General features: G+C 44.0%; 1 protein-coding gene across 1 annotated transcript in view; it reads right to left on the reverse strand.

Moving 5' to 3' along the window:
• MAP9 (microtubule associated protein 9) overlaps positions 1–19170 on the reverse strand; it is a 45581-nt gene that overhangs the window by 13610 nt on the left and 12801 nt on the right. The window contains exons 3-9 of the mRNA XM_058193807.1: positions 19020–19101; positions 17137–17712; positions 14270–14502; positions 13875–13986; positions 2271–2551; positions 1590–1636; positions 401–551 (exon numbers count right to left, since the gene is read on the reverse strand). Of these exons, the coding sequence (XP_058049790.1) occupies positions 401–551; positions 1590–1636; positions 2271–2551; positions 13875–13986; positions 14270–14502; positions 17137–17712; positions 19020–19101 (1482 nt within the window). The remainder of the gene's footprint in view (positions 1–400; positions 552–1589; positions 1637–2270; positions 2552–13874; positions 13987–14269; positions 14503–17136; positions 17713–19019; positions 19102–19170) is intronic.

Raw genomic sequence — 19170 nt, forward strand, 5'->3', positions numbered from 1 at the left:
AATCCATGTCTTCCTCAAGGGAATAACTGAAATGCGGAATCTTCACTAGGTTCAGTGTGTATAGGATTTTCTTCAATCTAACCTAACAAAGCTCCTGAATTGTATTTGGGATTTTATGTGTTTAACAGGATCAAAAAAAAATCCAATGGCTTAACATTAAATGAAGAAATTTAAGACAATTTGCTACTTTTTATTAAAAAAATGAAATATAAGGAAGGCCAAATATCAGTGTTCGTTCGTTCGTTCATTCATTCATTTATTCATTCATTCATTCTATACAGTCACTAATCTGAGAATCATCTCACAGATATGAAAAACCCAGAAACTGATATCCTAACTAAATCTAGAAATTGCTAATGTGACAGATTTTCCCATAATATTAAATATGCTAAACACATACCTGGTAAACAGCTGCTCGTAAACTATCTGCTTTATCTAGCTCAGCACTGTATTTTTGTAGATGTTTGTTGTCCAAGAACTTTAATGTCCCTAAATATTGAGCGGATGTACTTCTTGAGACAGGAGAGTATTTTCCTGTTTTCTTCAAAGACCTGTAAATAAAATTGCAATACTGAAAGTACAATTCAAAAAACAAAAATATTACATCCAGTCTAATATATTCTATATAGTCTACAGAATCCAGATGTCACGCGTCTTGCCCTCTGATTGAAGCTGCTAAGCTTTGCAAAAGCCCTGTTAACTCTGCAATCCAATTAATTATTGAAATGAGGACCTGAGAATAACATTATGACAGAAACTTCCTTCTATGGAAGAAGAAATATAGAATTCAACATTTCCACATTGTCTGAACTATTATAAATCTGTGAACTAGAAACTGTCATTAGAACATTTAGTCTAGGCAGATGAAAACAATTGTCTTTTTTAATATAACAATTTTTATCTGGGATTAATTATATTATTATTATATACATATGCATATAGTTTATTTAATAGCAAATATGATCAGTGACAAGCAATTAAAAAAATTAAAAGAACTAAAATATAGTAAGAGTAGCAATATAAAGAAGAAGGAAGGAAGGAAGGAAGGAAGGAAGGAAGGAAGGAAGGAAGGAAGGAAGGAAGGAAGGAAGGAAACGAGAGGATAAAAGAAAACTGGTAACAGCAGCTTCATGGCAAAACTAGTATTTTCCTCCTGTGTAGGTGCCATGCATTTTTAAAAACTCCTTTTTTTTACTCTGCCTAAATTGTCCTTTCCATCAAACAGTTTGACCTGATTCTAAAATAATAAATATTAAATAGGTTCTGTTCAACAAAAGCAATGATTTTGGGAAATACAATAATATCAATCATGAATTAAAACATATTTCAGAACATTGCTTTGGAAAATGAGTACTGCCTCTTGAGTCATCTAACTCAAGTCTGATTACATGTATTAAATTATATTGTCTGTAATTTATGTATCATAATATAAATTGCAAAAATTTTAATATCATGCCACTTCATACAGCATATACCGGTATGTCAAATTATTAACTATGTAGAATATAAATAATGAAGTTTCCTATCCCAAAAAAGATACAATTATTCATATTTCCAATTAGTTCTTTGCAAAAAATTAAATTTCCTACCTGATTTTAGCTTTTTGTGGAACTGCCTCTATCTCTTCACACTCTTCCTAATATAAGAAAAAAAAAAGGTTGTACGACCCAGTAAAGACCCAAATTACCCATTTAGTACCTATGTTGGTGTATGAAATTAAAGGTCTGAAAAAAGGTGGAAAAGTGATATATAATTTCCTTTACAGCACATGTCTAACAAAGCCCAAGGAGCCTTGCTTGATGTCATTTTCTTTCCCCTTTTCAAATAGCCCTACAAAATTGGGCTACATTCCAAAGTAGCAACAAAGAGGGATAATAGACATTATGTTATAAATGAGAGGAAATCATCTTTTTCTCAGAAAAGGAGTAATGTGTTCATCAAATACAATTATATTTTTAAATATAACCTATAACTGTTATGCTACTATTCAATACTTAAACTCTTAATTTGTTTTCTTCAAGTACTTATTTTGCATGAGAAAGAAGAAATAATTCCATTAGAAACAAATAGAAATACTGACCTGTGTCACTTAACATTACAACATAGATGCAAGTTTAAGCCTGTAATAGTTATGTATAACTAAACATATTGTGTATATCATGTATGAACACTTTAACATTATGCTACATTGTACAGCAATCAAATCAAGTTTTATCAGCAGTCATATTGTTTCCTGCCACGAATACATGACAATGATCAATAAATATTACCTTTACAAAATCCTTTGAATGATCCATTATAGATTTTGAAGTAGTTAATGCTACTTCCTGTTTTGATTGATCATCTTTTGGTGTCTCAATAGAATTATCTTCAATGACACTGGGTTTTAACATCTGCACTTTTTGTTCTAGAAAGTGTTCAGTTGACTTATATTGCTTCTTGGTATTCTCATAAACTGTGGTCATCATTAATTCTATCACCGAAGGAGATTTTCTGTCATTCTCCGGCAATCTGAGATCCTGGCAATAGTTAATTTCTTTATGTTCATTATCTATTTTTAAAAGGAAAAGTTAAAATTATCAATTTTATTAATTTTAAAGAAAATTAACAAAGATGATAACAAAAGAATTCAGACAAACATATGTGAAGCTGTATACATTTACCTTAGAATTGCATAAGCAACAAATATAAATCACACTAATTCCTCAATACATATAGAGGCCAAAATTGAGGAAACCTTTTGGGGAAAGTGTATTTGTGAGGTTTGATGGCTAATAACACCACTTTTTTGGAGTAGTACCATAAAAGTATATATCAATGTAAAGATAATTTAATCAAGAATGTAATGCAACACAGTTTCTTCAATTATCTGTATTCTATGAAAAGTTATAGCGAAATAACCAGAAAAAGGAAGCAAACCTTGCTTAGGTTGATTTCAGGCAGCTTTCTTTCATCTGATTGTAGTCAATGAGCATGAGTGTCTAGAGAGCCAATCAGGTATCATCTTGTTTTGGCCTCCTTTCAAAACTCAAGAAAAAAAAACCCCAACTCCATGGTTTGTAGAGAAAGGAATCTTTTACTGAGAATGAACTGATTGCAACGAAAGTAAAGCAAGTTCTGAATAATAGGTGTGTCTTACACATGTTCCCACATAAATCCCTCCTCCCTCCAAAGGTCAAGCAGTTGTGTCCAATCCACTTCTCCCTCAGGTGTCACGTGGGGGTCATCTTCAGATGGTTTCATTTCTCTTTGGATTCATAAGTTTTGTTTCTGCATTAGCCCCCTCCCCACCCCCACAATCTATGGCAGCCGAAGCAGCTAACCCGTATTTAAAGATACATCACCCCTTTACAAGGCCTAGCTCTAAAGACAGCAATAAAGCAATTAGCTGAACAATAAAACAATAAAAGCAGCTAGCGAGGCTGACAGTAGGATTCAGTTATTGATGTCATGTATTGAAGCTGAGAGGAGGACATTTGTTAGTGTGTTATGTGATCACTATCAAGTTGGTTGGTTTTTTTTTTGTTCTTTCATTTAGTGAGTTTGTAAAACGTAATGAAAGTAAAGTAATGTGCAAAGAGTTGATTGGTCACCCAGAAAGCGATGTAAAATAGTATTATTAAGTGAACAAGGCTACAGTTATAAAGAAATTAGAAGAAAAATCGGTGGAAACTTAACCAAAGTGGCATTTCTAAGTTTTTGAAGAGGTATAAGGAGACTCAGTCACTACAAAACCACACTGGTAAAGGCAGGAAAAGGTGCACAACAGCAAATGATGATAGAAGAATTAAGAGACTGTGCCTACGTGACAGAAAAAATCATCTGCGTGTATACAAGATGAAATGGCGCAATGCAATGTAAAGTTGCGTGAAAGGACTGTTTGGCACAGACTGCAGGAATTTGGCCTAAAATCTAGAATTCCACGAAAAAAGCCACTTTTATCTCTCAAACAAAGGTTAAAAAGCATTACATTCTTGATTAAATTTCTTTCCATTGATATATAATTTTATGGTACTACTCCAAAAAAAAAAGTGGTGTTATTTAATTTAGTTTACTTTATTGTCATTGCACATCATACAACAAAATTAAATGCCATCTTCAGTGTACATTATAACTATAAAACTAAAAATACAAACATACATCCTTTACATTCTATATAACTGAAATTGAAAACCTGATATTGCACTATACCCGTGATGGCAAACCTGGGGCACACGTGCCACAGGTGGCACGCATAGCCATATCAGTGGGCACGCGACCTCAGTTCCCCAGCTGATTTTTGGGCCTTCTGGGCCCACCAGAAGTAGGGAAACAGACTGTTTCCTGCCTATGTAGGGCCTCGGGGTGTGGTGGGGAAAGGCCCGTTTTTTCTCTCTAGGAGTTGTGGGGGAAGCAAAACGGCCTTCCCCATTCCCCTGAAGGTCTTCCGGAGGCCAAAAACGGCCCATTTTCCAACTTCTGGTCCCACTGGAGATGGGAAAGGCTGTTTTCACCCTCCCCAGATTCCTAGAGAGACCCTGGAGGCTGGGGACAGCAAAAAATGGGCCTTCTGGTCCCACCGGAAGTTGGCAAATGGGCTGTTTTCGGCCTCTGGAGGACTTCTGGGGGGAAGAAAGGCCGTTTTCAGGGGCCCCCAGATTCCTAGAAAGGCTCTGGAGCCAGGTGAGAGAGAAAAATGGGCCTACCGGACCATCAAATGCCAGGAGTGGGGAGAGCGGTGGGGAGTCATTTTGAACTTTCTTAAGGCAGTGGGAACTATAAAGCTCTTCCAAAGAGAGGAGAGGGCAACCAATGATCCTTTGGGCAATGACATTGACCCTCTGGAATTGTGTGTCTTCAGCCCCCGAGCCGGGCCTCCTGGCAGAGAGTGACTCAGAGAGTGAGGGGGAAGAGCCGACAGGGCTTCCCTCTTCAGGACCTTCCTCTCTGGCTCCGCTCCAGGTCCCAGAGGCAGGCCAGGTGGAGGAGATGACGAGACTTCTTTCTCCTGCACCTTCCCCCTCCCAGGAAATGTCTCAAGATGCAGCTGCTGACAATCAGTCCTGGTTAAATCCGAGGCATCGCAGAAAGGAGAGGCGGGAACAACAAAAGAAGGGGTGGGGCAGGCCTAGTCATGGAGCCACACCCCACAGGGTACAAAAGCAGGAGGAGCTGCTCTATAGCTTCTTGTGACGGACAAAAACTGACTCTTGGAAACTTTGGGTGCAATATTTTGAGACTAGGACTTTGGCTTCTGTTTATTTCTGAACTGCAGTTACGCTTGTCTGAGGAGATAAGAGAACTTTTTTTTTTTTGTTTACATTTATACCCCGCCCTTCTCCGAAGACTCAGGGCGGCTTACAGTGTATAAGGCAACAATTAACTTGGCCAGCAATCGCAGATTCGTTGCCAGAACTGATATCTGTCGTCGGAGTAAATTGTTGGCAGATATAGTCAGCTCACATGTCTGCTTGATTGTGGTTGGTGAGGACAGAACAGGAGTGCTGTCCTACTGTGTTTCCCCAAAAATAAGACCCTGTCTTATATTTTTTTGAACCCTGAAATAAGGGCTTGGCCTTATTATCAGGGGATCTTATTATTTTGGGGGTGCAGGAGGTGGTGAGCGTGGCCACCTCATGGCTGCTGTGTTGCGCTGCTATGGCAGCTGTTCGCTGGAGCAACCAAAGGTGGGAATCTTCCCAGAGTTCTTGGTACTCGCCTGCCTCCCATCCATTTATCCATCCATCCCCCTCATCTGCAAACTCCCACCCCACTCCCGCCTCTCTGCCAGGCAACCCCCGGCAGCCCCAGATGTGCCCGCCCGGGTCCCTTTTCCACAACACTCGGCTCTTTATCAAGGGGGGTGGCATGTGGGGCAAGGGTGGCATGTGGGGCAGGGGAGAAGCAAGATGCATGGAGTGAGACTGGGCTCTCTCCTCTTGCCATCCTCTCACCAGGGGCCGGAGAGATGTGAGACATACATCTTACTTGCCTTGCAGCTGTCACGTGTCTTGCCTTTATCTGCAAACATGTTGAAAGGCAAAACAAAACTTCTCGCGAGTTTGAGAAGTTTGATTGAACTCCCAAGTTTTTTTTACCCTATGTGTTTGCCTGCAGACAACATGCGACCCCGTCCCCACCCCTCCCCACCTGCCACCCCCAAATTGCATCCAATTTGGTCAGGGGCAGGAAGCCCTGCCATGCCCAGCGAGAGGGGGAGAAGAGACGGCAAGAAGAGCGAGCCCTGTATCGCACTTCTCCTCCACCCCATCTGCCACCGCCCTTGATAAAGAGCCAGGCACTGTGGAAAAGGGAGCCAGGCGGGCGCAGGCTTTGGGCATCTGGGCTTGCCAGGAGTCACCCGGCAGAGAGGCAAAAGTGGTGTGGGAGTTTGCAAGTGATTGCTTCCCCTTTGCCTTCTCTCCCAAAAGCGCTCCTTGAGTGCAGCCACTTCTGCAGAAGGAGATGTGTGGCTTGTGCTGGCCTTCCAAAGGGTAGCAGCAGCTATCTTCTATTTTTTAACCCTTATTTCGTCCCTACCCACGTGGCCCAGTATGGTTGGGACGAAATAAAGGTAAAAAAATTGTGGATAGCTGCTGCTACAGTACCCTTTGTGGATGGCTGGCGCTTGGCACATGGGGTGCATCGCTTGGCCACCAGTTGCAGAAGCAACTGCAAAAGCAGCCGCGCTTGCTGGAGGCACTGGCTAGAGCGGCACCCATGAATCAGCTGTAAATGGCGGCCTGAGCAACTCAGATGATCCAATTAAGGGGCCGAGAAGCCCTGAGGTGACTGGGAAAGGGCTACCTCTTGTGCTGGCCACGCCCACCCGTCACTAGGGCTTATTTTCAGGGGAGAGCATATATTTACACCCACCCCAAAAATCAGCCTTGGCCTTATTTTCGGAACATGTCCTATTTTCAGGGAAACACGATATCTGCCACTGTGCAATTTGCAAACCATACACTGATGCAGTAAGTTAAAATACTCTCTATAGTGTAGCAGTAGAAGGCCACCAGCAGTTTTCATTCAGTTATTGTTTCCTGAGAAGTTTTTATAACAGGAATTTAACTCTAATAAAACAAAATAAAATAGGCTATAAATTGAACACACACACACACACACATACATATATTTATATTTACTATATAAATATATGGTTTGTTTATATTATGAAACTTAGATAAAATCAAGCAAACACACACCCAAAGTACAGGAGCTTAATTCTCTAGTCTCCTTTTGAAAAATGTAGACTAATGCCCAAAAATTACTTCAAGGAAAATTGCACTAGATTCCTAATAGTGATTTAGAGATAAGTGGTATTGGAAGATGACAGTCTATAGATAGTTTGTTGGATCATCTCATGAGGATGAGTGTTCTGTTTCCCTTCCCCCAATACTCCCAGCAAAGAGTCCGTCAGAGGCCTTCCTTTTTTTCCCTTTTATTTACATAGATACATGTCCTGGCCACGTCTACCCACGGGCCTGCCAAGTTTCTGGAGATAACGAGGAAATTATAGATAAGGCCAGAATTACTCACGAATATATTCTTCCCTCCATGAATTAGCTTGCGCCAAATTCATTGCTTTGTCCGAGACAAAAAACCAGGAAGTCCCGCCTCCTATTTATAGTCTCTGCAGATGTCACTGCATGACAATTATGACTTGGCTTTGTCCCAACTCTTCCGCTGCTGCGCACGCCGATCAAGCCTTCGTAATCTTGCGTCCCTCCAAAACTGTTCTTGGGGCGTTGCCAAATCAGAAGAAGGCCCGGGAGAATCAGGCCTTGCCGGCCCCTCCCTTTGAGTGGGTGCCAGGGAGGGAGAGGGCTCAAGAGAAGCAGGGCTTGCCAGGTCTTCTCCCTCATTTTCTGAATCATCCGAGTCCAGGAGTCTGGGTCCAGGAACCTGGGTCACAACACTATCCCTCACCGCAGGGCCCTTCCCCCGGGGCTGACGATCGGGATGCGGTCGGGCTGGGTTCTGCTCATGGAAGGCCTGCACCAGGTCAGGGGCATGAACGTCGGAGGCATCTACCCAGGAGAAATCAGTCCCGTATCCCTTCCACGCGATCAAATATTGGAAACGACCCTTTAGCCAGCGAGAGTCTCGTACGCTGTGGACTTCGTATTCCTCAGATCCGTCCTCAGCGACAGTGACGGGTGGTGTTGGGCACCGAAGGGGACTCGGTGTGGCCCCAGGAACCAGAAGGGACCGGTGAAAAACGGGGTGGATCCGCATGGATCGTGGCAGGGTCAGTCGGTAGGCTACCGGGTTGATGACTGCCTCGACAGGGAACGGGCCGGCGAATCGGTGGTCCAACTTCTTTACCGGGCGGTCGGACGGGAGGTGTTTGGTGGAGAGCCACACCGGTCTCCAACTGCCAGCGGGGCGTTGCCCGTCGGGAGCGGTCGGCGGACCGTTTGTAGTCCTCCTTTGCCCGATTCAGCTGCTGACGTACCAACTGTTGGACCGCATGCAATTCCGTCCAGGAAGGTCTGCGTTCGGGAACAGGAGAGTCCGGTGGTGCCAGAGGAAGAGCCGGATGGTACCCCACATTGGCAAAGAACGGGGTCATCTGAGTAGAGGTGTGCTGAGAGTTGTTAAAAAGCAAACTCCGCCAGGGACAGGTAGTCGGCCCAGTTGTCCTGTTGCTGGTTGATGAAGCAACGGAGATACTGTTCCAGTATACCGATGACCTTCTCTGTACCCCGCCGGTCTCCGGATGGTGCGATGACGACAGACATACCTGCACCTCCAACGCGCCATCAGGCTCTTCCAGAAGCGGGCTGTGAACTGAACTCGCGGTCCGAAACCACCCTGTCCGGTAGACCATGGAGGCGGAAGATGTGCTGCAGAAAGAGACGGGCTGCTTTTGCGGCTGTGGGCAGTCCGCGGCATGGGATGAAGTGTGCCATCTTGGTGAGCATGTCCACCACCACCAGCACCGTGGTGAACCCAGAGGACGGCGGCAGGTCTGTCAGGAAATCCATAGAGATCGCCCCAGGGTCTGTCGGGTGTCGGCAAGGGCTGGAGGAGCCGGGAGGGCCCCGTGGCGGTCTTGGCTTGCCGGCACGTACGCAGGATGTCACGTAGGCATGTATATCATGCCGCACTGGGCCACCAAAAGGTCCGTGTCACCAGGTGGAGGGTCTTGAAGAACCCAAAATGTCCTGCTGCAGGGTTGTCGTGGCACTGGGTCATGACGAGGGCTCGGAGTGGTCCTGTGGGCACATATAATCGCCCAAACTTGAGTAAGTCCTCCTCCAAGGTCCAAGGAGACGGGGGCCCACCTCCGCCTCCTTTGCTGCGACCAGGCGTCCTGGCGCTGCGCCTCGCACCTGGGCCCGCAAGTCCACTGGCTCCGTGCTGCGCCAAGGCTTCTGCCGCAGCACTGTCCGTGGAGGAAGGGGTCCTTGGCGCAGAGGTACTCTGGCTTGCGGGACAGGGCATCCGCCCTCGGTTGTGACCGCTGGGAATGTAGGTCACGCGGAAGTTGAACCGGGCAAAACAACGACCACCGGATCTGCCGCTGGTTCAACTTCCGAGCTGTGGTGAGGTGCTCGAGATTCCGATGGTCCGCTCGACCTCCACCTGATGTCGGGCCCCTCCAGATGGTGTCGCCAAGCCTCGAATGCAGCCTTGATAGCCAGCAACTCTTTTCCCAGATAGTGTAGTTGCGCTCGGAAGGGTTGAGTTTCCGGGAGTAGTAAGCGCAGGAAAAGTGTGCCACCATTCGCCGGAGCCTGTAGCAGCACCGCTCCCAGAGCCACATTGACGCGTCCGTTTCCACCACAAAAGGCCGGAGCGGGTCGGGATGCCTCAGGACGGGTTCCGTGACGAAGGCTTTCTTGAGGGCTGTGAATGCTTCTTGCTGCGGGGACCCCACCGAATGCAACCTTCTTCCTGAGGAGCTGGGTAAGTGGAGCTGTCAGTGTGGCGAAGCCGGGATGAAGGTCCGGTAGTAGTTGGCGAAGCCCAGTAGGCGCTGAACATCCTTCACCCGACGAGGGCTTCCCAGCTACACAAAGCTTCTACTTTACATGGGTCCATGGCTATGCCCTCGGGCGAGATGATATGCCCGAGGAATTCTATGGAAGTCCGGAAGAAGACGCATTTCTCCAGCTTCGCATTGAGTTGTTGCTCCATAGCGTTGCAGAACCAGACTGACGTGTCGAAGGTGGCTTTCCTGGACCGGGAGTAAATCAGGATGTCGTCGAGGTAGATAACCACGAACCGATCCAACATGTCTCGGAACACGCTGCTCATGAAGTGCTGAAAACGGCGGGAGCATTGGTCAACCCAAATGGCATGACAGTGTATTCGTAGTGTCCGTATCGGGTGCCGAATGCCGTCTTCCATTCGCCTCCTTCTCGTATCCGCACCAGGTTGTAGGCCCCGGAGATCGAGCTTGGTGAAGATCGTGGCCTCCGCAACCTTTCCAGTAGCTCCGGATGAGCGGCAGGGGTAGCGATTCCGCACCGTAATGGCGTTAGCCGGCGGTAATCACAGCATAGGCGCAAGTCCCTGTCTTCTTCTTCACAAAGAGGACCGGGGCCGAGAGAGGACTTTGAAGGCCGGATGAACCCTCGGGCCAGGTTTTTGTCCAGGAAGTCCCTGAGGCGGCCAACTCGGGCTCCGACATGGAATACAGGCGTCCCACAGGCAGTGGTGCGTTGGGCAGAAGGTCCACGGGCAATCGTAGGGCCGATGCGGGGTAGTCGGTCCGCCTCCTTCTCGCTGAACACGCCGGCAAGTCCGCCAGCTCAGGAGGCAAGGTGATGGCAGCGGTGGGGACGTTCTGGCCGGCACAGGTGTGGCGGATGTGATCGACGCACTGCAGACTCGGGAAAGAGATGGCGCCCGCGACCAGGCCACCTGAGGATCGTGGGTCCGGCCAGGCCAACCCAAGGACCAAGGGAAAATGAAGGTCCGCCGTGACATAAAACTGGATCGCCTCCTCATGGTCCCCAATAGCCAGGCGCAAAGGCTGGGTGGCGAATTTAATGGGGCCGGACACCAGTTCTCGCCCATCAATTGTCTCTACCGCATCGGAGGGTCCACGGAACCACGGGACCGCAAACTGGGTCACAAAGGCCTGGTCCATAAAGTTTGTTGTGGCCCTGAGTCCACCAGCGCATGCGCCTGGAGCCCGTCCGACTGGTTCCCCAACCATATCCGTGTGTCCAGAATCAGATGCCGAGGGGCCCAGAGTCTACTTCCAACGTCCAGTGGGGCTTAGTACGTGCCCGACCTAGGGTTTCCAGGTCGGGCCTGCCCGCTTCCGATTGGTCACGCTGTGATTCGGGACCGGCGCGTGCCCCACTTCGCTTTCTGGGGCAAGAAGCGGCGGTGGCCGGGCTCCCCACAGTACAGGCACAATCCCCTTGGCGCCCGGTTCCGCTCCTGGGCTGTTAGGCGAGGTCTGGCCGCTCCCAACTCCATGGGCTCTTCCGCAGCGGTTACAAAACGTGGGCGACCCTGGGTGCTGGTGGTGCAGGAAGTGGGGGTGCAGATGTCGACGGAGGGTCCCGGGGTGCGACGGACGGTCGCCGCTGCAGACGGGCATCGAGGCGGAGACAAAGGGCACCAAGTTGTCGAGGTCCGCGCGCCCACGCGGGCCAGCTCGCCTTGCAATTCCTCTGAGAGTCCCTCCTGAACGCGGGCCCACCAGCGCTGCATCATTCCAGTCAGAGTCCTGGCACAAAAGACGAAATTCGGCGATGTACTCCTGCAGGGGCGTTTCCTTGACGGAGTTCCTTAAGGCGCCTGGTTGCCGTCAGCATTCGAACGGGTCCTCATACATGGTGCGAGGTGCTGCCAAAACGCTGTTGGTCCGCCAGCAGGGGCTGTCCTGGAGCAAGAGGGCGTGGCCCATCGAGCAGCCGAGCCGGAAAGAAGGTTAATCACGAAGGCCACCTTAGCCCGGTCGTCTGGGAAATCCTCTGGCCTCATAGCCATGTAGAGCTGGCACTGTCCCAAGAAGGTCGGGAACATCTCAGGCTGCCCAGAAAACTTATCCGCACGGTTATCGGGCACTTGCGAGGAGGAGGAGTGGGAGGATGGGGGCTGCAGGCACATTCCTGGCAGCAAGTTGGCCTGCCAAGTGAGCCACTTGCTGCTGGAGCTGTTGATTAGCCGCGTAGCTGCTCTAACTGCTGCTGTACCTGCTGCTGATCCATCTTTGGTGGAAGATGTTTTAGTCAGGTCTTGGACAAAATGTTCTGTTTCCTTCCCCAATACTCCCAGCAAAGAGTCCGTCAGAGGCCTTCCTTTTTCCTTTTATTTACATAGATACATGTCCTGGCCACGCCTACCCACGGGCCTGCCAAGTTTCTGGAGATAACGAGGAAATTATAGATAAGGCCAGAATTACTCACGAATATATTCTTCCTCCATGAATTAGCTTGCGCCAAATTCATTGCTTTGTCCAAGACAAAAACCCAGGAAGTCCCGCCTCCTATTTATAGTCTCTGCAGATGTCACTGCATGACAATTATGACTTGGCTTTGTCCCAACTCTTCCGCTGCTGCGCACGCCGATCAAGCCTTCGTAATCTTGCGTCCCTCCAAAACTGTTCTTGGGCGTTGCCAAATCAGAAGAAGGCCGGGAGAATCAGGCCCACTGCCCTCCCTCTGAGTGGGTGCCAGGAGGAGAGGGCTCAAGAGAAGCAGGGCTTGCCAGGAGTCACCCGGCAGAGAGGCAAAAGTGGTGTGGGAGTTTGCAAGTGATTGCTTCCCCTTTGCCTTCTCTCCCAAAAGCGCTCCTTGAGTGCAGCCACTTCTGCAGAAGGAGATGTGTGGCTTGTGCTGGCCTTCCAATGGGTAGCAGCAGCTATCTTCTATTTTTTAACCCTTATTTCGTCCCTACCCACGTGGCCCAGTATGGTTGGGACGAAATAAAGGTAAAAAAATTGTGGATAGCTGCTGCTACAGTACCCTTTGTGGATGGCTGGCGCTTGGCACATGGGGTGCATCGCTTGGCCACCAGTTGCAGAAGTGGCCGCAATCGATGGCAAAAGCAGCCGCGCTTGCTGGAGGCACTGGCTAGAGCGGCACCCATGAATCAGCTGTAAATGGCGGCCTGAGCAACTCAGATGATCCAATTAAGGGGCCGAGAAGCCCTGAGGTGACTGGGAAAGGGCTACCTCTTGTGCTGGCCACGCCCACCCGTCACTAGGGCTTATTTTCAGAGGAGAGCATATATTTACACCCACCCCAAAAATCAGCCTTGGCCTTATTTTCGGAACATGTCCTATTTTCAGGGAAACACGATATCTGCCACTGTGCAATTTGCAAACCATACACTGATGCAGTAAGTTAAAATACTCTCTATAGTGTAGCAGTAGAAGGCCACCAGCAGTTTTCATTCAGTTATTGTTTCCTGAGAAGTTTTTATAACAGGAATTTAACTCTAATAAAACAAAATAAAATAGGCTATAAATTGAACACACACACACACACACACATACATATATTTATATTTACTATATAAATATATGGTTTGTTTATATTATGAAACTTAGATAAAATCAAGCAAACACACACCCAAAGTACAGGAGCTTAATTCTCTAGTCTCCTTTTGAAAAATGTAGACTAATGCCCAAAAATTACTTCAAGGAAAATTGCACTAGATTCCTAATAGTGATTTAGAGATAAGTGGTATTGGAAGATGACAGTCTATAGATAGTTTGTTGGATCATCTCATGAGGATGAGTGAGATTCTGAGTTTTAATTTTGTTTTCTGGTTTTTATTGTGTTTGTGGTTTTATTGTAGTTGCATATCACCTAAAATTATGCTGTATGATGGACAGCCACATAAATATTTTAAATAACTAACTAAAACACCCTATACATTATAAATAATATTTTAAAGTATTATATTTTCATAGACTTTACCTTTAGAGGAGATTTCATTTCCAGATATTGCTAAATTAGAATCTCCAGTTTTCTCATTTACCGATGAAAAATGGATAGATAACGAGGATGAGGAGTTTGCAATCAAGGGGCCCTAGAATGTAAATACAGAGTCTTGGGTATCTTAAAATATATATGAAAATTGAACACACATAGATACACTCATGTATGCACACTAAATGGGCAAAAGAAAAAGAGGAATGAAATGCACAGAACAGAATCAATAATAATTACATGAAATATATTTATCATTAAGTTGATCAGTTAACTTAAAATCTGAATCAAGTCATCTTAAAATGTGGAACAGATGAGATTCTTACAGTAAATTTTCTTTGGGTATTTTGTACCATATTTAAGAGTTACAATACTCTGCTAACCTCAGCACCAGGACTTTCAGAAAGTGCTCTTCTTTCAGATTTCATCACTTGATCATTTAATCTTGTTTCAGAAGATGGTGCAGATAATGAAAACAGCCGATGGTGATTAGATATTCTTCCCTCTGCCTTGGTTCCTTCGTAGTCTTCTACATGGTTACTTTTCCTCAAAATACTTCTAGGTTGAGGAGATGGCTTTGAAAAATCATACAATGCAGGAATGCTTATATTTTCAGCTGAGAAAAATATAAATATAATTATTAACTACTTCTAAAAATGCTCATTTAGACTAAATTTAAATTCCATAAATGCTGTCTTCAGTCAGTTATAGTCAGAGTTTCAAACATCTGCTAATATGTGTCCAAAGATTTGTTATATTCTGGGAGTTTCTGATAGATATGTGCTTGTATTTATTTCTAAAATTCATTTCTTTGTATCAGCAGGCAGGCCTCTTTTGAAAGTAATTAATTTCTGCAGTAGCACACTAATCTGCAATTCAGATAAACCATCTGTTCGCCATTGCTCCTGATACATTGGGTGAAACTTTAGCAACCATGTAAAAGAAAAAAAAACAGTTCTTCAATTCCACATGACATGGTTGCCTTGTAAGCTTGTTCCCTTCTTCACAACCATAATAAATTCCTTAAATCCCCCCCATTAGGTATAGAACCATAATCTGATATCTTCTCTGGCTAATAGTGCTAATCCAGCATGGCACAACCGTTGAAGTTAAGGTTAATATATTTGGTGATCTAACTCAGTGGTAGTCAACCTGGTCCCTACCGCCCACTAGTGGGCATTCCAGCTTTCATGATGGGTGGTAGGGGTTTTGTCCGATACTGAAGCACTTTCCTTTTTTTTAATTTAATGGACTTTTTTAAAAAAAATCATAGCATTATTTAAAAACATTTTCATTAGGTTTTCATAAAATTCCCCGTGACAATTTAAATTTCTGAAAATATACTATTTGTATCGCCCGTGCATAAGTTTAACTCACGTTACGTAAATAAGACTAAATGGTGCTATAGTGTGACCGCAAACAAAAGAGCCTCGTCCCACAGAATAGCTCGCACATCTCCCCGCACAGCACCCAGCTGTAACAGACAAGCAGAGCTGATAGCCGGCACCCCCCCCCCAAAACCCAAGCCACAATGTGCGAGAGGCATGTGCAGATGACGATACACTTTATAAATCACCATTACTGTGGAACCGGTGGGCGGTTAGAAAATTTTATTACTAACAGAGATATAAAAGTGGGTGGTTCCACAGTAATGGTGATTTATAAAGTGTATCATTGTCTCGCATGCCTTTTGCGCATCGTGGATTGGGTTTTGGGGGGCGCCGGCTACCAGCTCTGCTTGTCTGTTACAGCTGGGTGCTGTGGGGGGGACAAGCGCAAGCTATTCTGGGACGAGCCTCTTTTGTTTGCGGTCACACTATAGCACCATTTAGTTTCACTTATGTAATGTGAGCTAAACTTATGCGCGGGCGATACAAATAGTATATTTTCAGAAATTTAAATTGTCACGGGGAATTTTATGAAAATGAAAATGTTTTTAAATAATGCTATGAATTTTTTTTAAAAGTCCATTAAATTAAAAAAAAGGAAAGTGCTTCAGTATCGGACAAAACCCCTACCGCCCACCATGAAAGCTGGAATGCCCACTAGTGGACAGTAGGGACCAGGTTGACTACCATTGCTCTAAGCTATATAAATAACTGAATGTTAATTCAATTTTGTTTGTATGTTTGTGTGTGTGTGTATGTGTATCTATAAATATCTATATATAGGTATCGATAGATATTTTTATTTATATCATATATCTATATATCACATATATATCTATATTTAAATCTCTCTCTATATATATATCTATAACACACACAGAGACATATATAAAACTGTGTTGAAATAATACAATGTATCAAAATATAAGTCAAGATTTGATTCAGCTTTGACTGGAAATGAGAGCTCCTTTGCTTTGTAGAACAGTTATTCTTTGTAGCATTTTCACTACGATTCAGTTACATTTATTCACAATGGTGCAATGTTGAATTTAAAAAGCAATGCCTGGCATCTAAATACAGGTATTCTTCAACTTATGACCACAATTGAGCCCAAAAATTCCATTTTTATGTGAAACATTTGTTAAGTGAATTTGTCTCATTTTATGACCCTGCTTGCCACAGTTAAGTGAAGCACTACAATTGTTAAATTAGTAACATGTTTGTTAAGTGAATCTGACTTCCCCATTGACTTTGCTTTTCAGAAGGCTGCAAAAGGTGATTACATGACCCCAGGACACCGCAACAGTCATAAATATGAATCAGTTGCCAAATGTCTGGATTTTCATCATCTGACCATGGGGATGCTGCAATGGTCTTAAGTGTGAAAAATGGTCACAAGACACTTTTTTCAGTGCTGTTGTAACTTAGAACAATCACTAAATGAACTCTTGTAAGTCGAGGACTACCTGTATACTGCTGCCTTATAAGCAAGGGGCGTGCATAAGAGCACCAGCGTACCTACCATTCCTGTCCTAATGTTCTTTTTGATTGTATCCAATTTGTATGGTTATTTCATGCTTATACTTATATATACTGTTGTGTTTGACAAATAAATAAATAAATAAAAATTATATCACATGGCAAAATGGCAATGCTTTAATTTGTAAATAAATTAAATAAAACTTACTTTGTCAAACAGAAAGACAATGATTTTCTCCCTGACAAATACACATATTCAAAGAATTAAAACTTTCTTTAAATAAAAAGAAGTTTCCATTTTAAAACTATTTCGTTTTAAAATAATTTTAGCAATCTGGAAATTACACAATTCAAGCAATAACATTTAAATACATTTCCTTTACCTGATGCTGATGCGGTCTTAGTCTTGAATTCCCTTGGCTCTAGCACTGGTTTGCTTTCCATTTTACACTGGATCATATCCTTTTTCTCTGATGACAATTCACGTCTAATTGTTTCCTCTATATGACTGCGGTCTTCTTCACAATCAGATTTTTCTTCAAAAACTATGTCATCTTTGGTGTCTTTGATCAGTTGTTTATTTCCTGATGTGGTTGCTTCTTGAGGCATTTCTTCATAGTTTGCTGAAGTCAAGTTACCAACAGTTTGTTTTCCAAAAGAATAGTGATTTGACAAAGATATTTCAAATGGAATGGATTGTTTTGCTGTACTCCTTTTAGATGATCCAGGATGTTCAGTTAGTGTAAAAGGAACAGTTTCCCTCTCTTTGCTCAAAACTTTTCTCTCCAGAATGGACACATATTGAGATCCCTCATATTCCTCTGATGAAGACAAGTCATCGGCACTTTCACTTTTTAAAGTGTCCCTGTTACAAAGATTAAACTTAGATGGTGATACTGTAAAGACTGCTGATTTAGGACAGACGTTTTCCTCGGATTCAGGAAATTCCTCTTCTGAGTCTGGAAAAAGGTTGACATTTCATGTAAGAGCAACATACGCAAAGTCAAAGAATGATTTTGACAGCAATATGTACTTAACACTTTTCTCACACTTTCTCCTGCCAAGCATAAATCAGCTCTATGCCTCTCCAAAGTGATAAATAAATTGTGTGAAACAATTGTCACATATGGTATGTTGCAATTCAAAGCATAATTTTATGCTTTGTGAATCAATTAACATAAATTGTACATCTTCATATAGTTCGGTATAAAAAGAGAGTATTAATCATATCCAGCCATTCATTCAATTTATAGAGTCACCCATCTCATATTCATGACTCTGTGTGGCTTACAATTAAAACATAAAGAATATATTAAAACATTTTAAGAAGCAACCATACAAACAATACAAATGTTAAACACAATTAAACCATACAGCAGTCACCAGGAGATCACAGTCCTGTTGCTGGATTTCTCTAGTGGACAAAACCTGTAACAAGCTTCTTCTTCTAGACTTGATGGGACAGATAGATGTCAATGTGAAAAGACTGTCCCTCAAATAACCTGGACCCATGCCATGTAAGGCTTTATAGACTATTACCAGCATCCTGAATTAGCCCCAGGAGCAAATTGGTAATCAATGCAGTTTGCAGAGCAGAGTGTAATATGTACAGGTCTAGGTATGCACATAACTGCTTACACTGCTTCATTTTGCAGCAATTGAAGCTTCTGAGTACAGCTCCAAAGACAGCCCCAAATAGTATGCATTATAGTAATCTATGCAGGAGGTGATCAGGGCATGAGTCATTAAATGTAGAGCCTCCTGATTCAGGAATAAGTACAACCTGCATACAACTCAAAGCTATTCTTCGAACAGGAGTTTTAAATCCAGGACTCTCAGATTGTACAATGCATTGGTCTGGAGAAATGCAATCCAAAACCAAAAGTGATAAGTTCCTATATCCAGCTGACCCTAAAACCCAAAGTCACTTTGTCTTGGCTGGATTGAGCTGAAGCCTGTTGTACCCCATCTAGACCTGTTCAACCTCCAGACACTAAAACAGGATATTGGAAGCATTGCTTACTTCTCTATATAGCTGGCTATCATCAGCATACTGATATACCTCATTCTACAGCTATGAATGATCTCACTGAACAGCTTCATGTAGATGTTAAACAGGAGCAGAAAGAGTACCAAACCATGCAACACATTGAGGGACAGGACCTCTGCCCCTCAATGAACACCAGCTATATTTATTTTAAAATATATCAAAAATGATTAAAAATGAAATCCACAGAGTACAACAGTTATGTCTTCCTCAACATACATTCATCACTTTCAAAGTCTTCTGAATATTCTTCAGTCTGCTGATTTATTGAATGAGCAAGAAGTGCTTCTTGTAGCTCTTCCTATAATATATTCATACATAAAGAATATTATTATGTATATAAAAACATTATTCAAATATTTTTCAGAAT

This window comes from Ahaetulla prasina, chromosome 8 (assembly GCF_028640845.1).
Source record: "Ahaetulla prasina isolate Xishuangbanna chromosome 8, ASM2864084v1, whole genome shotgun sequence".
Taxonomy (NCBI): domain Eukaryota; kingdom Metazoa; phylum Chordata; class Lepidosauria; order Squamata; family Colubridae; genus Ahaetulla; species Ahaetulla prasina.